The 23,117-nt window shown below is 39.6% G+C and overlaps 1 protein-coding gene across 2 annotated transcripts in view; it reads left to right on the top strand.

Moving 5' to 3' along the window:
• The window catches only part of b4galnt4a (beta-1,4-N-acetyl-galactosaminyltransferase 4a), a 284,111-nt gene that overhangs the window by 50,837 nt on the left and 210,157 nt on the right, over positions 1-23,117 (top strand). For both annotated transcript variants that reach the window (XM_039663140.2, XM_039663139.2), the window contains exon 2: positions 10,993-11,105. In XM_039663140.2, the coding sequence (XP_039519074.2) occupies positions 10,993-11,105 (113 nt within the window). The remainder of the gene's footprint in view (positions 1-10,992; positions 11,106-23,117) is intronic.

Genomic DNA, 23,117 nt, shown 5'->3' with positions numbered 1-23,117 from the left:
AGTACAGTGACAATGAAATAAACATAGTCTCCTGGGAATCTGAATAAGATATTTAGGGGTCCTATAGTAGCAAAACATCAATATTATTTGTGTTTTTATTCTATTTTGATCTATGTTACGCGGTAACATTTGATTTTCATACAGCTATGCTTTCCTTCTCTCTGTTTGTGGGCCAACTGTGATATTTACGGGCCTTATACTTCTTCACACATCGGCACCATCTTGGATAATCCGGAAGTCTCTTTTTCAATCCTTGCAGTGTTTGGTAGAGAAGTTCACTGTTTACTGTTCATTTCTCCTTTCATTCCACACCTACATTCCAGCAATAAAGCTTGTGTCAAAGTGTTAGATTTGCCAGAGGACTAAAGAATTGCTTGCAAGACTCATCTGTCTATGAGACCTGTAACATTTTGTGATTTATTAAATACATCTTGGAGTCCCAAGATTCAACTTTTGCTTCTAATGAAGCATTTTCAATAGACTTTATGCTGTCGGATTTGCTGTTTCACAGACGGGCAGATGTTACTGCCAAAATTACAGCATTTTTATTGTTATGATGTGAATTACCCAGTTAATCATTGTATTTCGCAGTGTGCTTCCAATGCACTCATTGGATTGTTTTGCAAGTTATTGTTGATTAAATCAATTAATCTAGCCCATTAACAGCTGAACCAGACGAGAAACCGTTTTTCTTTTTTGAAACATGAACACATTGTGCGTAAGCTCATGAATACCAGAATGCCCTGCGAAGACTTCGCTCTGTAATGTTAAATAAACTGCACATCAAGCTGTGCTTATTTTTACTCTGCAGCGAGAAGTGTGTTTATGAAGGCTACACAAGCCATCAGTTTTCATGTAACTGCATGATGTTTAACCAAGACACTGTTATCCAAAGCGACTTGCAGTGCTTTCAAGGCACAGTTGGCTATACATATAGTTTTGCATGTTCCTTGGGTTTTGGTGTTGCTAGCGTATACCACTCGAGCTCCAGAAAGCATAGAGAAGGAAGTCATGGGGAAATTCCACTTATAGGCTTTTAACCCTCCTATTATCCTTGGGGTCAATTTGACCCCATTCAATGTTTAATGTCTGTCAATTTTCAAAAAAAAAAAAAAAAATCATTTTTTTTTTCTTCAGATTTAATGACTTATCCTAATTTAATGGGCACAAGTCTGTAAACATAAAATTAACCTGCTAATATTTTTTCAAAGTCCTGTACACATTTTGTAGCATTGGTGACCCCCCTTTTAGATGTATAATAAAACTCAAGAAATATTAAAATTTCACACACATTTGTTTTGGTTGTTTTATTGAGGTCACTATAACATGTTATAATTTGAATTTATAACGTTCATTGCAATTTTACATATTCAAAAAACTTCCCTCTGTTTTAGTGCTCTAACCAAACAGAACCATATCTGTAGTATTGCGAGAACTAGTAGTTCACATGACATGTGACATAATTCTCAAGATAACTAATAATTCTTGAAATCCTGTGCATTGGGGAGGGGAAATCTTCATTTTTGTGAGAACTTTGATGTTTCCCGTGCCATGGGGGAGGGGAAAACCTAATTTTTGCCAAATTGACCCCAAACATAACTCTTGTTACTATCCTTGTTTTTCTTTCCAAATGTTATAGATTACAAAAATCTATACTTAGAAATATTATAAAACAAATAAAACACCGGGTATATTTATAATTTTCCAATTTTAGGTCAATCAGTAATATTTTATGTTGATTTGTAAATGTGTCCATAGTTGTGCAATGAGTATTCTGGATGTATAAGTGGTTAGTTGGGGTGGGGAGGGGGTGGTGGGTGGATGTCAACTTAAAAGGTTACTTAAGTAGTCAACAAAGTCAGAAATTAACTGAGACAAACCTTTGTAAAAAAAATCATATTGTGGAGGTTTAAATTACTGACAGTGGGTAAAAGGTGTTATCAGATTTGAAGGTAACAGGAGGGTTAAAACTGACCACTACTGAAGTTTTTAGATCATTGATTGGATCCATAACACAGCAAAGTCTGCATGACGCTTGTACTGCATGACGCTTGTATTGTATAATGTGAAGACCACTGAAAATACATTCGGCGCTTTTTGCCATCATGTCTTTGCACAAATAACAATGTCCTGAGAGCATTCAATTTTCAGTGCTGTAAGTATAGTCATTTAGCAGACGCTTTTATCCAGAGAAACTTACAGTGCTTATTATAGAGGCAGTTCACCTTAAACAAACTGGACTTGTGTGTTTCACAAAGGCACAATTGTGATGGATTGAATCTTTTAAATAACTTAAGTGTCCAAATGGATGATCACAGATGAGATGGAGACAAATTAAATTGATTCATTAAAAGTACTCTCTATTGAAATATATACACACATAGTCGACATAAAGAATTTTTTGAATTTGATTTCATAGGCTCTTTTTTTGGGGTGTCACTACAATAACATTTGGACTCGTTTGTATGTAGGTTTTTCTGAAGATTTGCTTCTGTGTTTGTTCTGTCTCTGATTTTGCTAACGGATCTTATCCACAATATCCACACCTTTTTCGGACACATGCTGAGGGACTTGAGTGGGTAAAACAAAAAAGAGCTTGAAATCCAATCACAAACAGCACTGAAAGTTCCATTCATTTTAGTTTTGCAACTTATGATTATTTTAAGCATGGACATTTGCATGGTCCTTGGGAGGACAGCACTTGTCTCTGTTGGTTTTATTTAAGTTAAAATGTTTGTTTTTTTTAACAATTCTGCTGGTTTCTCTGAGGCTAATATCCCTTAATTGAGAGTATGACACTTTCCATTTAGAATTAAAACCATAAAAACTTCAGTCGATATGTATTTTTTCACTGTGAAATTCACACATTCGAGAATGTGAAGTGATAAATGAAGTGAGAAAGCCACAATCAAAATACAATTTCCCCTTATTTTGCTACTGCAACAACAAAGTCCTTGTGGGATACGGAGACTCACACTGTGACTGAAGCTCATCCTCCTGTTTTTAATCCACTGAGTGAATTTTTGGGGTCGCCCTGACAGTTTCCTGGCAACTCAGGCTTTCGTTTTCCAAGCGCTTATCTGAAACAGAAATTGTATATCTGTGAGAGTTTGCCTTTGTTATTTTATCTTTTTGACATTTGAAACCTCATTCTCAGTAGATTAAATGTCAAAGGACGAGTGTAGTACACTTATACTCATCGTCTTGAAACTTTACATCTAAAGGAATGAATTGTCCCTTTGACAGAGATGTTTAAAATAAACTCAAATGAGAAGAAAAAGTTGTTTTCATTCTACCCACTGGGGACCGCCTTTATGGTGGCGGCCATGTTGGAATCATGGCCAGACTAATGCTACTTGCATAACTTGCATTTAATGTGTATCTTTGTAAACTCCTATTATCAGATCATTTTGCAGAATCAATAAAGCATGGATTACCAAATACATTTATACTTGTACTGATCTGTAACAAAACAAAACCTCTATGTGTACCAGTAGGTGTTAGTATAAAGTCAAAGAACACTGTCATATCTACAAAACAGTAAATGAAAATCAATGATGCCAAATACTTCCAGGCATCCAGTGGGTGAATTTAAACTCAAAAACTCTGAATTTTTGAGTCCCACTCTTACAATTTGTGCATTTGGTCCAATCTTACATTTTTAGCAGTGACAGTCCTAAACACAATACACTCACACAGACATCTATGCACATGCAAGTGTAAACATAATGTCTCCTAGACCTCTAGGCGGTGACCACAAACGGCCCTTCCTCTTTAATCAGTAGTTAGTTATCAAGACAATCTTTTATTATAGGAGAGGCATTCATTATATTTTATAGCTTTTATTCCCTCTGGTTACAGTATAACTTAATTTGTTTAACTGTTTAGCTCATAGTATGTAACTGTGTTTGTAAAGAAGTCGTAAATACCCCACAGGCAATAACACTCATGCAATGATATGTAATTCTCTTGACGCATAGTTTCCTTTTATAAGGAAGCTTCTGTGCCATATTTACCTTTTAGTCCCTCTTCTAGTCTGACTGCTGAAAATATATTTTATCCATCTGTCGATGTGAACACACCTCCAAGTATAGCTCACCCTTCTAGCTATTTTGCATGCCACCTGAGTGATCCTCATTTCCTTATAGCAGTGGATGGAGGACAATCTCATAATCTGAAGTGTGTGACTGACCCAGTGGGGTTGTAGCCAGTCTAAAATTAACTTACTATCATATCTGACAAATGCTGGTGAATATAACTAGTAGACTAGACAGAGGGCCCTATTTTAAAGGGGTCATGAACTGGCTTTTTAAATTTTATTATATTGTTACTAGATGAGAGATATTTACCATCACACTCTTTACCTCCACGCCGGTGTTTGCCCTTCTTCCCTGATGTGCATAAAGAAGTTACAAGATCATTGTATAGGCCGGATCATTGTATAGGCTGATATACAAGATCATTGTATAGGCCAATTTTTACACAGCAGACTTCGACCTATTCTAATATTTCGGGGTCTAAAGCTCATGGTTATGGGGCGATGCCGAGGATGGAGGAAGTTTTGGCGAGCCATCTTTCTCCTGAAACGGCATCTTCCTTTAAAACACCGGCGTTGCCCACCAAGCCACTCAGAAACACTTCGGCTTTGGTGGGCAAAGCTTACTCGGCGGCGGGACAAGCAGCTTCATGTCTCCACACCATGTCTGTCTTTACAAGCTTATCAGGCAGACTTATTAAAAGACATTAGTGAGGGGGGGAGTGAATGCTGACATATTAAGAGAACTATGTCAGGCAGCAGATCTTTCTCACCGTGCCACTAAGGAGACGGCCAGATCAGTTGGCCGTTCTATGGCAGCCCTAGTGGCCACGGAGAGGCATTGATGGCTAAATCTCTCCAACATGAAGGAAAAAGAAAAATCCTTCCTTCTGGATGCGCCGCTGTCAACCGCTGGCCTCTTCGGTGACTCAGTAAATTCTGTCATCGAGAGGTTCCAGGAAGAAAAAAAAAAGCAGGCAGCGGCGCTCCAGAAGTTCCTCCCCCTCCGAGTGCATGTCCCCGGGGCTGCTGGGCGGGAGCAGCCTCGGCCGTCGAGTAGCTCCTCACACAGGGCGCAACAGAAGAGGAGTGTCGCGTCTCGCGCTCCTCCCAGCAAAACTGGGCCGAGACGCGGCGCTCTCAGACGAGGTCTTCCAGGGGCAAAACCGATCTGAGGACGTTATTGTCGTCAGGAAGGCCTCGTCGAAGAAGCCCTGACGCCATGGTTGTCAGGATTCTGAGGGTGGTCCCCACCGAGACAGAAAGGTGTTCGCCGCTGCACATGGCGCCCGTTCTGTCTCGGTGCCTCCAGGGGCCCCACTCTGCCAACCCCGCCTGCGTGTTGGGGCGTAGACGGTCCCAGCGAGTGTTTTCCCGAGGGACGCTCACTCGCTCTGAGGAGCGATATAGAACGGTCAGACCAGTTGTTCCTTGCCAGTGCGCCATTACAGGGCACTGTGTCTGTCACTCAAATATCTCCAGAGGCCAGTCTCGAGAGATTGGTACCCTTAGTAGAATTTTTGGAAGAGCGGAAAAGTCTTCCGAATGTATCTCAATGGGTCCTGCAGAATATCGAGTATGGGTACGCGATCCAGTTCAGGTGACGCCCGCCTCGCTTTCGGGGGATTTTACCCAATGTGGTGGGCCCCGAGCAGGCTCTGGTTATGGAACAGGAGGTGAAAACTCTGTTACTGAAGGGGGCGATCGAACGAGTTCTTCCTCCCGACAGAGACCTGGGTTATTACAGCCGTTACTTCATCGTTCCAAAGAAGGATGGGGGTTACGTCCAATTTTAGATCTGCACCTGTTAAATCGTTCAGTAGGGAAGCTCAAATTCAAAATGCTTACTCTCAAGCAGATCGAACACCGGAAGTTCCTGAGGTTCGCTTTCGGGGGCGTACCAATATAGGGTTCTTCCGTTCGGCCTAGCTCTGTCTCCTCGAACCTTGACGAAGTGCATGGACGCAGCCCTGGCTCCGCTGCGACTCCAGGGCATTCGCATTTTGAACTATATCGACGATTGGTTGGTTCTGGCTCAATCGGAGCATCAGGCATCGAGATGTCGTCCTCACCCATATCAAACGGTTGGGGTTGAGGCTCAACGCCAAGAAAAGTGTGCTTTCTCCAGTACAGAGGACCACTTTTCTGGGTGTGGTTTGGGACTTGACGACGATGCAGGCACGTCTGTCGCCTGCTCGTATAGCTTCGATTCTCTCAGATGTCAAGCAAGCAAAGATAGGCCAGTCACTCACGGTGAAAGAATATCAGAGAATTCTAGGTCTGATGGCAGCAGCGTCCAACGTTATACCATGTGGCCTGCTGTACATGAGACCGCTGCAGTGGTGGCTCAGGGCCAAGGGGTTCTCCCTGAGGGGAAACCCGCTCCACAAGATCAGGGTCACGCGACGGGGTCTCCGTGCCATGTGGAAAGAACCTTGGTTCCTGTCCCTGGGACCTGTGCTGGGAGCTCTGTGTCATTGTGTAACTCTAACGACGGATGCATCTCTCACAGGCTGGGGAGCGATCATGAATGGTCGCTCGGCCAGGGGCCTGTGGCAGGAGCATCATCTTCATTTGCATATAAATTATCTAGAAATGATGGCGGTGTTTCAGGCTCTGAAACACTTTCTCCCAGTCCTGAGAGGTCACCATGTTCTTGTCCGGTCAGACAACACATCGGTGGTCTCTTACATAAACAATCAAGGGGGTCTGCGCTCATGCCTATTATACATGCTGGCTCGCCAGATCCTTCTGTGGTCCCAGGGGAAACTTCTTTCATTGAGGGCAATGCATATCCCAGGATAATTGAATCAGGGAGCAGACATCCTGTCGAGGCAGGGGCCGAGGCCCGGGGAGTGGAGACTCCACCCCGAGGTGGTGAAGCTCCAATGGAAACATTTCGGTCGTGCCGAGGTAGACCTATTTGCATCCAGATAAACTTCTCACTGTTCACTTTGGTTTTCCCTGAATCCACCAGCCCCTCTGGGGTTGGATGCGATGGTACAGGAGTGGCCGAGGTCACGCCTGTACGCTTTTCCCCCATTGCTCTGCTCCCAGGAGTTCTGGAGAGGGTTCGCCGGGACCTAATTTCTCTCCTCGACGGGTCTCCTCTGGAGATTCCGATCAGGAGGGACCTTCTATCTCAAGTGTGCGGGTCGATACTTCACCCCCGCCCAGATCTATGGAGGCTGTGGGCTTGGCCTCTGAGGGGGCCCAGCTCATAGAATCTGGTCTCTCGATTGAGGTCGTGGAGACCATCCTCCAATCCAGAGCTCTGTCCACGAGGAAGTTATATGCCTTGAGGTGGAAAATGTTCACCTTTTGGTGTGAAGAACACCAGTTGGACCCAGTTAACTGCCTGGTGTCGTCAGTGCTGGAATTCCTTCAGGAGCGCTTCTCCACAGGGTTATCCTACTCTACACTGAAGGTGTATGTGGCGGCCTTATCCGCTTACCACGTCCCTTTGAGTGGAGCTTCTCTTGGGAGACACCCACTTGTGATTTGTTTCCTTCGTGGTATTTTGAGGCTGAGGCCAGCAGTGCGCACGAGGGTGCCGACTTGGGACCTGGCGGTTGTTCTGGAAGGGCTCTGTCTAGCTCTGTTTGAGCCCATTGAATAAGTTCCGGAGAAGTTTGTTACTCTAAAGACGATCTTTCTTCTGGCTATATCTTCCTTAAAGAGAATCGGAGATATTCAAGCTTTGTTGGTATCTCCCTCGTGTCAAGAGTTTTCTCCCGGCATGGTGAAGGCTTTCCTCCTTCCTAGACCAGGCTACGTTCCTAAGGTCCCAAACAATGTGGTCAAGCCTATTGTGCTGCAGGCTTTCTATCCTCCTCCATTTTTGACATCAGGCCTTGAGAAACTGAATCTGCTCTGCCCTGTGAGGGCTCTAGATGCATATGTCCACAGAGCTGCCCTTTGGAGAAAGTCTGAACAGTTGTTTGTTTGTTTTGGACCTCCTAAGAGAGGTTGTCCTGCATCTAAGCAGAGGTTGAGCAAGTGGATGGTCGAGGCCATTTCACTTGCCTACGAGTCTGCCGGTCAGCCTTCTCCTTTGGCAGTCCGGGCTCATTCAACACAGAGTATGGCTGCCTCTAAGGCTATTCTGTCAGGAGTTTCTGTTAAAGAAGTTTGTGATGTGGCTGGGTGGTCTTCACCACACACTTTTGTAAAGTTTTATTGTCTTGACTTTGGCTCCACTCCAGGGGCGCAGGTGCTTTCGTCTGAGTGTGGGCTATGATTTCACATAACGGACACCTGCTCGTATGGCGGTGTTGGTATTGGCGTTCCCATAGCGGTTACACGCAGCTCGAAGTTCCCTGAATGGGAACGTCTCTGGTTATGCATGTAACCTTAGTTCCCTGAAGGGAATGAGACGCTGCGTGTCCATGCCATACTCCCAGCATGCCCGTGAGCACTTGCTTCAGTCTTATCAAAAGCTGTCGCGTTTGTGTTGTTGGGGTGCTTTATAGTTTCCTGGTCGATACGTCACCCCGCCTATGACGTTCCATCTCGCCATTTGACTGATTTCATACATGCTTCATGACGCACTCACGCAGGGGCGTTCCCATAGCGGTTGGTCTGAAGTAGTATGTATGCGCCGACACACGCCTCCTTTTTGCGCCGACCCGCCCAGGGAGTGCAAGTTCATTTCCTAGTTTACCGACGTGCGTCTGTGGAGGAAAAAAGCCTGTTTTGCACGGGTGAAAAATAGGAATGAGACATGTGTTAGTGTATAAAGTCATTTGCACCGGGTGTAAGATAAGGCCCATAGTTTATATATATCTTAGAGGCAGTTTGATTGGCCAAACATCTTTCCAAGAATGCTGGTATTTACATCCTAGGCTCATTGAGACAAAATAAAGAATGTTAAGAATTCAATGCAGTTTTCAGCTGAAATGAACACTAGAGGCAGTAAAAATAAAAACATTTTTTAAAATCACTTTTATTTTGAGAACAAGGGCAGATTATTGGGTCCCACTTTATATTAAGTGGCTTTAACTATTATGGACTAACATTGAAATGGATAATTTGATACAATGGATTTATTGTGTACATACATGTTTTTACATTGTACTTGTATTTGAAAAATACCTGCATGTAATTACAGCTGTAATTCATTTCTGTGATTACATTCCACACCTGACCCTAACCTTACCCTTATCACACCTCAATAGCAGCGATGTGTTTTACAATACAACATGAATTCAATAATTACATTATACTTATTTTTAGATGCAAGTACATAAAACCACTTAAATTAAGTTGGACTGACTTATTTTAACACTGTTCAGTGCATAGTACTATATGACCTCAAAACACTTTTACCATAGTGCATTGTTTGTAAAATAATGCATTTTGACATGTGCATCATGTAACCAGTTCCTTGTGTGGCTGTTCTGATGTACTTTCAGGAGCTCACCTGGGGCAGATTTGCTCTTGTAAAAGTACCTTGCAAAAATATTACAAAACTTGTGGAAGCAAGCTAAAACAGCATGAATGCTTCAACAAAAGCGTTTTTATCTCAAGTTTGCTTCTTTTAACACTGTCGGTTAGGTTTAGGTTATAGGGTTTTGGTGCAGGTGGTACATTTAATTTCCGAACTGCCATGATGCATACAACGACCCATATAAAAAATGTTGCTAGATTTACACTTATGTGTTTCAGATAAACTGAAAACGCTCATTCGCATATTGGCTTGGCAAACTTTTTTTTCCCCCAATAGAACCGAATTCATAGTTTTATGTGAACGATTAGGCAGGATGATTTTAGACGCATATTTCGTATGTGTTTTGTGGCCTTGTTTCAGAAACTTTCATTTTAAGTTTTTTAAATAACCACGCATAAACAATATTCTCTCAAAAATACAAACATGTACATACATTTTGATCACATATTATGGTAGCCCTGTTTGTGCTAAATATAGTGTAATTTCACCTGTGCCATTAATAGGTTAAAAAAAAAGCACACATAACAGGCCATCTCAAAACATCTCAAGGACCCCAAATTCACCCAAGACCTCTGAGGGTTAAGTCCCACTCACTGGACATTTCAATTTTAATGTGTTGCAAGAAGCAACATAATATCATTTCGTTGAAATGTGCCCACATGCCTGGAGCAAGAACTAGAAGGTTGGAATGCAAGTTATCCATTATACAATATAAAAACAAAATTTTCTTAATTTACTTTGAAATACAAATTCAATATCACAGAAAGATCACGCAGAAATTGTGTCACTCGCTACATCATTTACTTGCTAGTTATTTGGCCCGTCATCAGTGACACAAGGCCACTTCTTGTTAAAACACATTTTCCTAGATCAGTCAGTGGAGTACTATTATCATTTTTACTTGCTTAATTCATGTCACCCAAGTGCATCATGCTGCTATTCCTATAAAAGTCAATGGCTAACTGGTCTTAGGATGTCGAAACAACGAGGGAAATTCTTTTCTGAATAAGCTGTTATGTGGATCAGATCTTGTGCTTATAGTCAATAACAAAATTTGACCTCTGTGAGACTATTGGCTAACTGATCAGTAGCATTCCTCTCCAAAATAGTGAAAATAATGCAAAAAGCAATCATAGTGTTGTTGCTTGCAAATATTTTTTTTTTTTTGCTAAACAAAATTTTGGTCAAACACCTTCGCCTTAATTTTTCATAATACTTGCCTACGCATCTGCTGACATCCAGGTGGATGAGAGGTGTTTATTTATTCATTTTCCTGCCAAAGGCAATTTTATTTGCATTTGGCACTTGGCAAGTGTTAATTTTGCACCCCAGCTGTAGCCATTTCCATGTGTTCTCTCTGAGAATGATCTAAATCTGCTGAGAGGAGTCTCTATAATGACAACTAGTTGCAGTGTGCTGTATGCAATTTAAATGGTAATGATATAGAACCAATAATACTGCTGATGAAATATAAACTGAATGTGTGTGGTCGTTGTCTCATTTACAGATGGTGAGAGGCCAATGGAGGGAACTGATACCAGCCGTAAGAGAGACTCGCGTTCATCAGACAAGCACCACAAAAACGAAGATGCCAGCAACAGCCAGGAGGACGAAAACACAGTACGTTTGTTTGTTGTTGTTGTTTTTTTTTTTTTTACCAAACATTTCTAAAATTTCAAAAGGAACACAGGGCTTAAAAAGAAGTGTGCTTAATTCTATTGGATATACACTTGGAGTGTATACTTCAAAAACTATACTTGAAGATAATATGATATTAATGAAATAAAAGGCCATTTAAGTGTACTTAAAGAGTAAACTTTTTAACAAGATTAAGACAAGTGCACTTTCTAATAATGCCAAATTTGTTAGTTTAAATAATTGTTTTAATAATCTTTTGTCATAATATACAGACCTCTACTTATTGTTATGTGTTGACTAACACACTAAAGCACATGTAAAGTACTTGATTATAATGTAGTGTGTGATTCAGTATTTAATTTAAAGTAAATATATTTTAAATGTACTGAATTGTAACTTCATCATAACAATTCTGCAATTACAAATATATGCACGAGTTTCAATAGAAACTTTAAAATTGAAGTATATTGTTTACCATAAATGCTTGTCAGTATTTGACAGAACACTTACCATTTTTAAAAGATAATAAAATTATGAAATTACATAAAGAAATCTTGCTGAAGTGGGTCAAATAAGCACTCTGAAGTTACATTTAATAGAAATTTAAACTATAATGCATTTACATTTAATTGCAATTAACATGCAATTAAGTGCCCGATCACATGTATATGTTCTTTCAAAGTCTATTATTCCCATAATACATAATTAATTATTACCAGGGCTTTTAAATAGTCTTTTTTTAATAAATGTCCGGTTTTGCTTTAATCATCACTCTTTTGTAGAATAGTGGCCAGAAAGAGATCTGAATTCACTTCAAATTCAGTTGCAGTGTGAATGCAAAAGCGAACTGAATTCTTAGTGAAGATGAAGAACGTGATTTTAAAAGTCGTGCAGCCTTAATTTCAGCAAAAAGAAGACAACCATGCTGGGGTTGATGTTGAACTTTCCCTGTGAAAATAAGAAACGCACTCCTCTTTTTGCAAGAAGCTCTTTTAGTGCATGGATGCATCCTTAAAAAAAGTTGACTTTATTTCACTTACTGAGGACATATCAGGTCATTTCAACCTCTAAAAGATGGGAATATACTGTCGGGAATACGATACCGTTCATACCGGCCTAAATGATTGATGAACTTTGCGCCTGTCCAAGATGTTTCTCAAAAGAGCCTTCGCTGCATTTCCATTCCTCCCACAGCACAGAGCTGCCTGGCTTTTAGCACCTTTCATCTCAAGCACAGAGTTACACACAAGCTAGTCCAAATGTTCCCACACTACCAGACCAGTAAACCCTCAGTGTCAAATAAGATCAGTTTACACTGCCATATACAGTATCAATATAAACTAAGCAAAAATATATTGTTGTGACTTTAAGTCCGCTAGCTTTCGTAGCATGCTAGTGTACCTACAGGTTGACAAAAAGTAAAGGAATAGTTCACCCAAAAATGAGCATTATCCCATCATTTACTCACCCTCAAAACATCTTAGGTGTATATGACTTTCTTCTTTCAGCCGAACACAATCTGGGGTGCGTTTCCCGAAAGCATCGTTAGCCAACTATGGTCGCAAGTTGGTCGCAATTTCCATTGAACTCTATTGGTAACGACGGAACTTGCGACCATAGTTGGCTAACGATGCTTTCGGAAAACGCACCCCTGAGTGATATTAAATGATATCCAGGCTCTTTGTAATAGAATTCATTAGTGCATTGAGAGTTTTTGAAGCTACAAACGGTCTTCTGAAGTGATGGCTTTTTGTAAGCAAATTATCTGTATTTTAAACATCATTAACTATAACCACTGGGTTCCAGAAATGACTGTCCGCGCATTCACGAGAGAGTCGAGTCCTCAACGCAAATCATCTATTGGGCGTGTCATAAGCTTCAAATGGAGGATTACATCATTTTTTTCAAACATACACTGTAAGTATAATGTGTTAGAGTATGTCGCGATGACATGAATCACACGTAAAGTTTCCTTGTTATGACTTAACCTACTGTAACGCAGTAAGACAACAGAACCCGTATGGACCTCGTTACGTCGCGAGTGTGTGTTAAATGCTCTCCTACTGTTGCCTTGGATAAAAGCGTCTGTTTAAAGAGACATAACACATTATTCCCAGCAGGCACACAACGTCATAAGACGTTGATATTTGGTTAAATGTCGGCCGCGACGTCGGGTGAACAAAATTCAATGTAAATTAAATTTCTAATGTCAATGTTAAATTGATGTCCAATACCGAATCATGGCTTGCTAAGCTATCATGGCATGTTCTCAAAATTGCTACTAGGGTGCTGTAAAATGCCAATTCCTATTACATCTAGAATTTATTATTATGTACATCACCTTTCAGTCACCTTTCAGCGATTGTGCGATCACATGATTCAATGCATAATCAGTAAAAGTCTGCATATTTATGCAGGGGCATTTTTTCAAATATGCCACACTTTTGCTATATAAATTGCCGATTTCCGCGCAAAATTCCGCGCTAATGATTTCATAATCCCCGCATTTTTGTCGCAAAAAAAAGTCACATATATCTTAGCAGAAAGTTCACGCAAGAGCAGCCATTTCCCTCTGTTGCCATGGGAACGTAATGAAGTGACGTAATTATGCGTCATGAACATCATCGAAAAGCTGTAAAACAGGAAACATTTTTTAGACAGTATATATATATATATATATTATTTATTCATTTTTACAGAAGTTGTAGCATATCCCTTTTGTAAAGCTACAGAACTTGTTTGACTCATCAGTGTTTTGTAAGTTTGAGCCATGTGTTTATTAAGGTGTGAAACAAGATGAAATATTCCAGCTCTTTCTGTAATGTAGTCTGTTTGCCTCTGTAAATGACTCTTTACATTAAGTGTTGGGGGAATCACTTTTTTTCTCTTTTTCAGCAAAACTCTGCATTTTTTCCGAAGGACTGACCTTTGGGTCACATCACCATACAGCTTTTGTCCCCACCATTTTTGTAATGGCTGCTACGCCCCTGTGTAAGAGTTACTTTTTGGGTGATTGGATAGACGGATTGGATTGGATGGATGGATGGATGGATGGATACATCCAATCCAGTCCATCCATCCACCCACTCATCCAATACAGTCCATCTATCCATCCACCCATCTATCCCATCCATCCATCCAATCCATCCACTAGGGCTGGGTAATAAATATCAATTTCTCGATATTAATCGATTCTCATTTTTACAAACCGATATCGATTCTTAAATCTCAAGAATCGATTAGTCATCCTGTTGTTTCATTTGAATGAATGAGACATTGTATCGCGGCTGCGCGCATCCAACAAATCGCAATAATCTTTGTCCTTTGTTACTATTGATATGAAACAAAGTGTCAATTTTCAAATTACGTCCATTTTCTTTAGAAATTCAAAAACATAAATAGCGTTTTGCCGTTTTGGCGCTGTGGCGTGAGATCGCTCTGGCGCAGCTCCAGAGAAGCAGCAGCGCTGATCTCTCTTCCGGGTTAATAATACCAGTCACAGCGCGAAATAAACATGAACGAGCATCTGAAAGTGTGTTAAAAGATCGAGTATAACTTATCTAAATCCGTATCATGTCACATTGATTCGCTCAATCTGCGTTTCAACCGTGGAAAGACGTCAGTTAAACAGCTTGTAATCAATGTCATGTATCGTTACCTCAGAAAACGTACATAAACTCGTTAGTCCACACTCGTTAGTGTTCTTCAATATTTAATGCATATTTGAATAAATCTGGCAAGTTTTTATGACAGCCACCATTTAAATGTTTATATTTCATATAATCTTCTTATTATAAAAATAAATAAAAGTGTAATTTAAGTGTTTGTATAGCTACAAAACAGTTAATTATTACCTTCATATTAGGCTAATGAAGCCTAGTAGGCTACAACTAGACTATATATATAGACCATAGTTTACAGCATTTAAGAGATTTGATTCCCTTGAGAAAAATTGCCATTTATTGTAACTGATATCTAAAATAATCGATATTGAATCGAATCGTAATCGAATCAAATTGCAAGCTTGTGAATCGAAATCGAATCGAATTGTGAAATTTGTCTCAATACCCAGCCCTACCATCCACCCACCCATCCACCCACCCACCCATCCATCCATCCATCCATCCATCCATCCACCCATCCATCCGATCCAGTCCGTCCATCCATACATCCATCCATCGATACATCGATACATACATACAGTGATAGGTTGCCATATCTGTAATAAGTCCATTCGTGGGCCAACTCTACGGATTAAACCCTACGGATTAAGAATTGGATGTCATTAAAATTCATGTGCATGTACAGGCAGACATCCCAGAACTTTTGGCAATATAGACGGATGGATGGGCTTTTTGTAGCTTCAAAAACTCGGGCACTAATCAATGCCATTACACAGCTGGAAAGAGCCAGCATATTATTTAACCTACACTTTTTTGCCAAAACTATTTGGACACCCCTCCAAGTCATTGAACCGTCACAGTTGTATAAAATCAAGCACCTAGGCATGCAGACACTTCTGCAAACATGTGTGAAAGAATGGGTCGCTCTCAGGAGCTCAATGAATTCAAGCGTGATACTGTGATAGGTTGCCACATCTGCAATAACTCCATTCGTGGGCCAACTCCATATCAAACCCTATGGATTAAGAATTGGATGCCATTAAAATTCATGTGCATGTACAGGCAGACATCCCAAAACTTTTGGCAATATACTAGTGTGTCTCCTATTGTTTTCTGCTGAAAGAAGAAAGTCATATACACCTAGGATGGCTAAAGGAGTGGTTCACTTTAAAAAAAAAAAATACTTTTGCTGATAATTTACTCTCCCCCATTTCATCCAATATGTCCATGTCATTCTTTCTTCAGTTGAAAAGAAATGAAGGTTTTTGATGAAAACATTCGAGGATTTTTCTCCATATAATGGACTTCAATGGGAACCAAACGGTTCAAGGTCCAAAGAACAGTTTCAGTGCAAACTGTTTAAAGGGCTTTAAACAATTCCAGACGATGAATAAGGGTCTTTTTAAGTGAAACGATCGCTCATTTAAAAACAAAAAACAAACAAACAAAAAAAACAAAGTTTAAGTTTTATAAGGTCAAATTGTCATTTGAACAGTTTGCAGTTTGTACTGAAACAGTCTTTTGGACCTTGAAATGTTTGGTTCCCATTTAAGTCCATTATATGGAGAAAAATGCTGGAATGTTTTCATCAAAAACATTCTTAATTTATTTTCAACTGAAAAAAGAATGACATGGATATCTTGGATGACATGGGGGTGAGTAAATTATCAGCAAAAGGATGAGGATAATTTTCATTTTTGATTGAACTATTCCTTTAATTTGTAGGATTTATGAATCCTTTTCAATAGGAAATATGTCAACACTCAAAAGCAAATTGCGTTTGAAAAACCACAGCATAGGCTTTTTAATTCTATGGCTTTAAAGCTGTGAGCGAAGGATTTATCAAGTCATAATGGAATGGAGATTGCAGAAGATGATGTGGACAAACAGAGAGTCTGTGACAGATGCTGTGCTGGTGGAGTGATTTATGTGTGTGGAGATAAATCTATCATTGCTGTGCTGTGCTGTGAATACATTACTGCTGTTTAGTTCTGCTTCATAATCTCAATGTCACACACTGGCTCTACACGGAAAACTTTGTCCTTAAGCAGTTTTCTTTCAGTCAGAAGATTAAGAATGAAGTAGAGTTATGACCAGAAGTTTGAAAAGCCTCTTTACAATTTAATAATTAGGGCTGGGTATCGATTCACATTTCAATTTCGATTCGATAGCTCTCAGTTCGATTCGATTTCGATTCAATTTTCGATTCTCGATTCCTGATTTGATTCTCGATTCAACTATAATGAAGATGTAATAAAAATCCTATATTTATAATTTATATAAAAGAACAGTGGACATAAGTTTACTAGTGGTTAATTAATACAAGAAAATTAAGAGCCATAAACCTATATATAAAACACTTTTTATTTTAGGTACACTAAATGCATACAAAGATTTTGATGCAATATGTAAAAAAGAGTCGCACAGTCGCACAGAACAGTCGCACAGCTTGATCAAACAGTATCATGCTATTTTATGTTTAAAATAGATAAATATATAAATATTTAGACATTTTTTACATTGATCTTACCTAAATGTTAATGTATTTTTTTGTTAAGAGTTTATGTATGGATGCTTGATTTCAATCTTTGAATTAAATTGAAAAAAGTAGCACAAATAAATACAATAGAATAAAGACAAAAATTAAGAGACATTTTGGGGTAGTTTTTTGGGTATGTCAGATATACTACAGAAACTGAATAAAGTAATCCAATGTAAAATAACACTGGAGAGTCTTTTTAGTCCAGACTGAATTAAATATAAAGGCAATTAATTCTGATTGCTTACAATTAATACTATATTCTGTTGTTATGACAACAGAATTAATGACTGACACAAATGGCTGCGTTCACTTTAAGAACTAGTGTGCGAATCCATTACTGTTTCATTAACTTTCTGTCACACGCGTTTAATGCTAATTTAAGACGTTACCGACTGTCTTTACGAGGTTACTCACCAAGACCAGAGTTGACAATGTTGCGTGTTTTAACTGTTAAAGCGATATAATCCAGGGATAAAACTTTTGTTTCTGGCGAGCTGTTTGTGAGGCAGATTTAGGCTGTGCACACAGTGAAAGAGCTCTGAGAGTGCGCGAGCACGGGATGGTTTAACATTGCTTGAGCAAATGAATGATAAATGTTAGTTACGATCATAGGTTACGATGCAATGCTAGCCCGATTGTGCAAGTGAATATTCCGTCGTGTCCCGACTCCTAAACGCGTGTGTGTATCGACAGCTGCAGCGCTTAGCGCTTGCCTAGTGCAGAGAGACGAGAAGATGCAGCACCGCGTCCGCGAGCCCTTTATATGGAAAAAATCGATTCGTGGCCGTTGAGAATCGAACACATTTTAAAAAACGATTAATCGAAAAATCGATTTTTTTGCCCAGCCCTATTAATAATACAATGTTCACCTTGAGAATAATAATACATTTCTTTAATTATGATTTTTTTTATAATTTAAATAGGCCTGCAGAGTACAGTACTTCATACAGTAACTATTTTTAAATATTGTTAAGTACATGATGGTACTATATAAAACTTTTTCAAACGTCTTCTAAAAAACATTACAAACAATAGTAAAACTAACATATAATACAGTAATATTGGCACATTTTATTCGACTGTTAAAATAGCAGACGGTGTATACTGTAAACTGTATTTGCAAAAATTTAGCCCTATGGCACTTTTAGTCTAATATTTGGTAAGTTTGAAGTTGTTCATTGATGTTTTTTCATTTAGATTGGATTAATTACTAGTCTATTCAATTCTAATTACAGTGTACCTGTAGATGTGACCCAAACTAATGTTTTTTTTGTGTGTATGCGCCCTTGAGACAGGGATGTATTGGACTCTTTTATACTCTTATATATAGATGTTACTCTGTTATTATATATACATTATTAGACATTATTTGTTCTCGTAGTGAACAGAATTCTTCAAGCTGTACTATTTGTGTCCTGACAGGCCATCAGAAAGTCTGTGATATATAAAATGACAGATTTGAATGTAAAATATCAGAGACATGTGGACTCCAGAGCACACCAGAGACTAAATTAGAGGGAAATACTTTTTTATAAACAGTAATTTTAGGATGTAGTGATTTACAAGCTTGAGAGCTAATTAATAGCTTTGCCTGTATGTGTATACTCATTTAGTCACATTCTTCCAATTCCCCTCAACTCAAAGGCTTCTCTTCCTTTGGACTTCTTTGAATAGCTCACACTTATGTTATAACACATCATTTTAAAGGAATAGTTCACCCAGAAATTAAAGTTCTGTAAATTTCCCACACCAATGCTATTCCCCATATCATGAGTTCAGTGGAACACAAAATGAGTTTTACTGTGACCATAGCCTGTCAAACTCCAAAAAAAAGTAGAAAAAAGAAATGCCATGAAGGTAGTATTTTGCTTTACTCCCTTCCTCTTTGGAGCTTGACACTGGATTGTCACTAAATGGTTCCCTTGTAAGGAATAGAGGCTTTTGGCTTTTGGAGATGAAGTCATGTCAAGTCAGGTATATTTATATAGCGCTTTTCACAATATAGATTGCATCAAAGCAGCTTCACAGTATCAATCAAAACGTTTCTGAGTGGAAAAACATCCACGTTTGGTAAAGCTGATGAAGGGTATTACGTTCTCACCGCCGCCGGCGAGAGCGGCAAAATGGAAATGGACGATTCAAGATTCGTGGACGCTCTAATGCTCTGACGTAGATCGAATGCGTGATCTTTTTTAAAACCGCATTTAAAGGGGCCGCAAAACAAACAAGCATATCGATCGTTATTTTTGCAGAAAATTGATCGATTGAACGAACTTAACAATTATAGTGACATGTTTGCTAATGAAATAAACAAAAAAGCCATTTGTGTGGTGTGGCTTTGGTGTCCATGGATTTGCAGTCCCTCTAAAAAAAAGTGTTCTAGCACGAAAATCTTGTCTATAAATAGTGTTACGCGCCCTCTTATAAAATTCAAATGATCAACCTCTTATATTTTGCTTGGGAACTAATGTGGTCGGAACCAAAATTCTCTCAAACGGAACACTTTCACATTCCGATTGGTTGCTGCTGTTTGCCGCCGAAACGCTTCATTGCTTATTACCATAAAGTTGAACTGACTTCCCTCGCCGGAGTTCGCCGCCGGCTCTCATTGAAAATTGATGACTTCCGGCGACTTTGACGCTCTCGCCGGTGGCGGTGTGAACGCACAGTTATTGGTTAATTAATTTGAATATCCCCAACTGAGCTAGCCAAAGGCAACATTGGCAAGGAACCGAAAAACTCCATCAAGTGACCTAATGGTGTCCGAACTACATCAGGCGACCCAACCAATGGAGAAAAAAAAAAAACCTTGGGAGAACCCAGGCTCAGTCGGGGGCCAGTTCTCCTCTGGTGTTTATGAACTAGGGGCCAGATTTACAGTAACTGTAAGGTAAAAATGTGTATGAATGTCTCTAAACAGACTTTAAACGCAAACCTGTGATAAACGCTGATGGCGTTCACATGCGCATTAAAGGAGTAGTTCACTTAATTTACTCACCCCCATGTCATCCAAGATGTCCACCTCTTTCTTTCTTCAGTCGAAAAGAAATTAAGGTTTTTGATGAAAACATTCCAGGATTTTCTCCATATAATGGACTTCATTGGGAACCAAATGGTTCAAGGTCCAAATGAGAGTTTCAGTGCAGCTTCAAAGGGCTTTAAACGACACCAGACGATGAATTTCCCATGTCTAGAACTTGTCTAGGACCCTTCGAGACATGACTCGAAAAAAGATTTGTTCATTTTGATGAACGAGTTTGAACAGGAGAGTCACGAACGCACATCACAGAACAGAGAAAGGCGAGCATTTGTGCTTGTAAAACTTAACTTTTATTTATTTTTGAAATGACCGATCATTTCACTAGATCAGACCCTTCTTCATCGTCTGGAATCGTTTAAAGCCCTTTGAAGCTGCACTGAAACTCTCATTTGGACCTTAAACCGTTTGGTTCCCACTGAAGTCCATTATATGGAGAAAATCCTGCAATGTTTTCATCAAAAACCTTAATTTATTTTCGACTGAAGAAAGAAAGACATGGAAATCTTGGATGATATGGGGTTGAGTAAAATTTGATACAGATTTTTGTTTTAGAAGGAAGGTAATACAGGTTTGGAGGACGAAGGTAAATGATGACTCTATATATCTGCTCTACTCTTTTGACCGTACTCTTGCCTATAAAAATATCTCCAAGTGTTGATGTGGCAGCACTGTATAGTGCTGGATTGAAGGTCAGTCTTACTGATCATCCATTTTAATGACCCTGAGGACTTCTTTCAGGTAAGACCTTGAACGTGAGCTCAGCGTTTCTGTCAATGTCTATCACAACAAGACATCTGAAGTCTCACTTTGTCAAGTACCGGCTAAACCTTATACGCCCCAACAGATCAAAGTTCTTGGCTATTGCAAATGTTGATTTGTTGTCTGCAGGCAAATGGACAATAGTTCCACTCAGTCTGTGGCCACTGTCTTCTTATAATGGCCTACAAATCCATGCAATTGTTAATGGTTGATGATGCCACTGGGCTCTAGAAGAAGTAATAGTCCACTTAGGCACTATCCGCAGCCAGAATTTGTGGTGTAGGGTGGTCCCTGGGTTTACAAGTAGCTTCTGCAATATTTATGGCTGCAGAGGCAGTGGAGATGCAGGGAATCAGGAAAGACCAAATTAATCTGCAAATCAAGATTTACACGAGAGAGAAGCAGCTAGGAAACTTGAGGTAATGTACTCAGATTTGTCCTTAAGACAAGGTGTAGGCTTTCAAGTTGGAAGAATATTTATCTCAAGGTAGAGATTAAACGAAGAAACAATATTCAAGGACTCATTTGATGCAACTCTCAGTGAAACTTATAAGTGTCATCCAAAGTGTATGGCAGACTAATTGGAGTAGATTGGAGCATGCTTGGTTAAAGCACACTTGTAATGAACTAAACCAGAAGTGTGCAATCCTGCTCTTGGGCCCCATTTGCACCGCATGGTTCAAGTGACCCAAATCCAATTTTTTCCCCTCATGTGGCACAGATCGGATATGACCGGTGAACTTGTAAGCAGGAAAAAAACGCATGGATTCTAGTTCTCTCAGATCGGATTCAGGCCTCACTCATATATGGTAATAAATCGGATACGTGAATTTACGTGTGCCATGTAAGCAGAATAATCAGATACTCCCCAGTAAATATGAGTTGTACATCATTAAAAAAAGTGACACCACCATCACATGACTTATTATAGGCGCGATGGTGGACGAAGGATACACACAGTGGAGCAATGTGGAGGTTTCATGTCTTTTGAATGTTTGGAGCAAAGAGTGTAGGAAAAAATGCAGGGATGTTACAGAAATAAATCCGTGTTTGAAGACATTTCTCGAGATATGGGGAGGCACGGTTTTAAGCGCTCGTGGCCACAGTGATAACAAGGGTAAAGGTCCTCTTTTTCTTTCAAAATATTGTGGAAAGCAAAAACATTTGCATCGGAATCCATTGCATTTCGTGCTGTTTTACTCCATGGGCGTCAGTTTGGTTTGAAATGTGCTGGGGACAGAGACGTATTCGGAAGGGCATTTTCAAAAGCGCTGGGTACAATGATGCATTCATTCTTTTTTCTCTTTCGAGTAAGTCATGTTTTGGAAGACGATGTCCTGTAGCTTCCTGATGCACATAAATAAAAATGAGCACAAAGATGTGTCTGACCAAAAATGTGTTGGTACTTTGGGTGTAATTGGTCGTACAATGAGAACTAATATGTTGTTAATATATTAGTTTATAGAGTATATACGCCCTTTCTTGCATATGTACAGTGATGGTCCAGTGGTAAAATTTTTGCCTAGCGTGTCGAGACTCGGGAGGTTCTAATCCGCACTCGTAGTTTTTTTTTCCCCTCATCAAAACCAATAATGTTTAAGAGTGGTTGAATTGATATAATGTTTATCGGTGGTTGTATGTTTTGATGAGGGGAAAAAATATACGAGAGCGGATTAGAACCCAGAGAAACAGGGAAACTTTTGTGAGAATTTTTTTTTTTATTTCATTGGAACGAATCTCCGCAACGAATTGAAGCGCGTTTCCGAGAGAAGATAACACATTTCAGTGCTAGATCGCCTGTTATTTAACAAACAAATGAAACGAATGCTGTTAACTGGAGATGTTTTATTTGTATTGGTACATCAAGTGGTGGGGACAAAACTCGACCCCGGCAAAAAGTGGTGGGGACATGTCCCACCCGCCCCCTCCGTAAATGACGCCAATGTTTTACTCCCTTTTCCGGGTCAGAACGTCTACATTTGGTAGTTTCAGCAGTGTTTAGTATAAATGCAAAAATCAGATACGTGTCA

This window comes from Pimephales promelas, chromosome 25, assembly GCF_988280905.1.
Source record: "Pimephales promelas chromosome 25, fPimPro1.hap1.1, whole genome shotgun sequence".
NCBI classification, from domain to species: domain Eukaryota; kingdom Metazoa; phylum Chordata; class Actinopteri; order Cypriniformes; family Leuciscidae; genus Pimephales; species Pimephales promelas.
The sequence above is the reverse complement of the archived record's forward strand: the minus strand, read 5'-3'. Positions and strand labels throughout refer to the sequence as shown.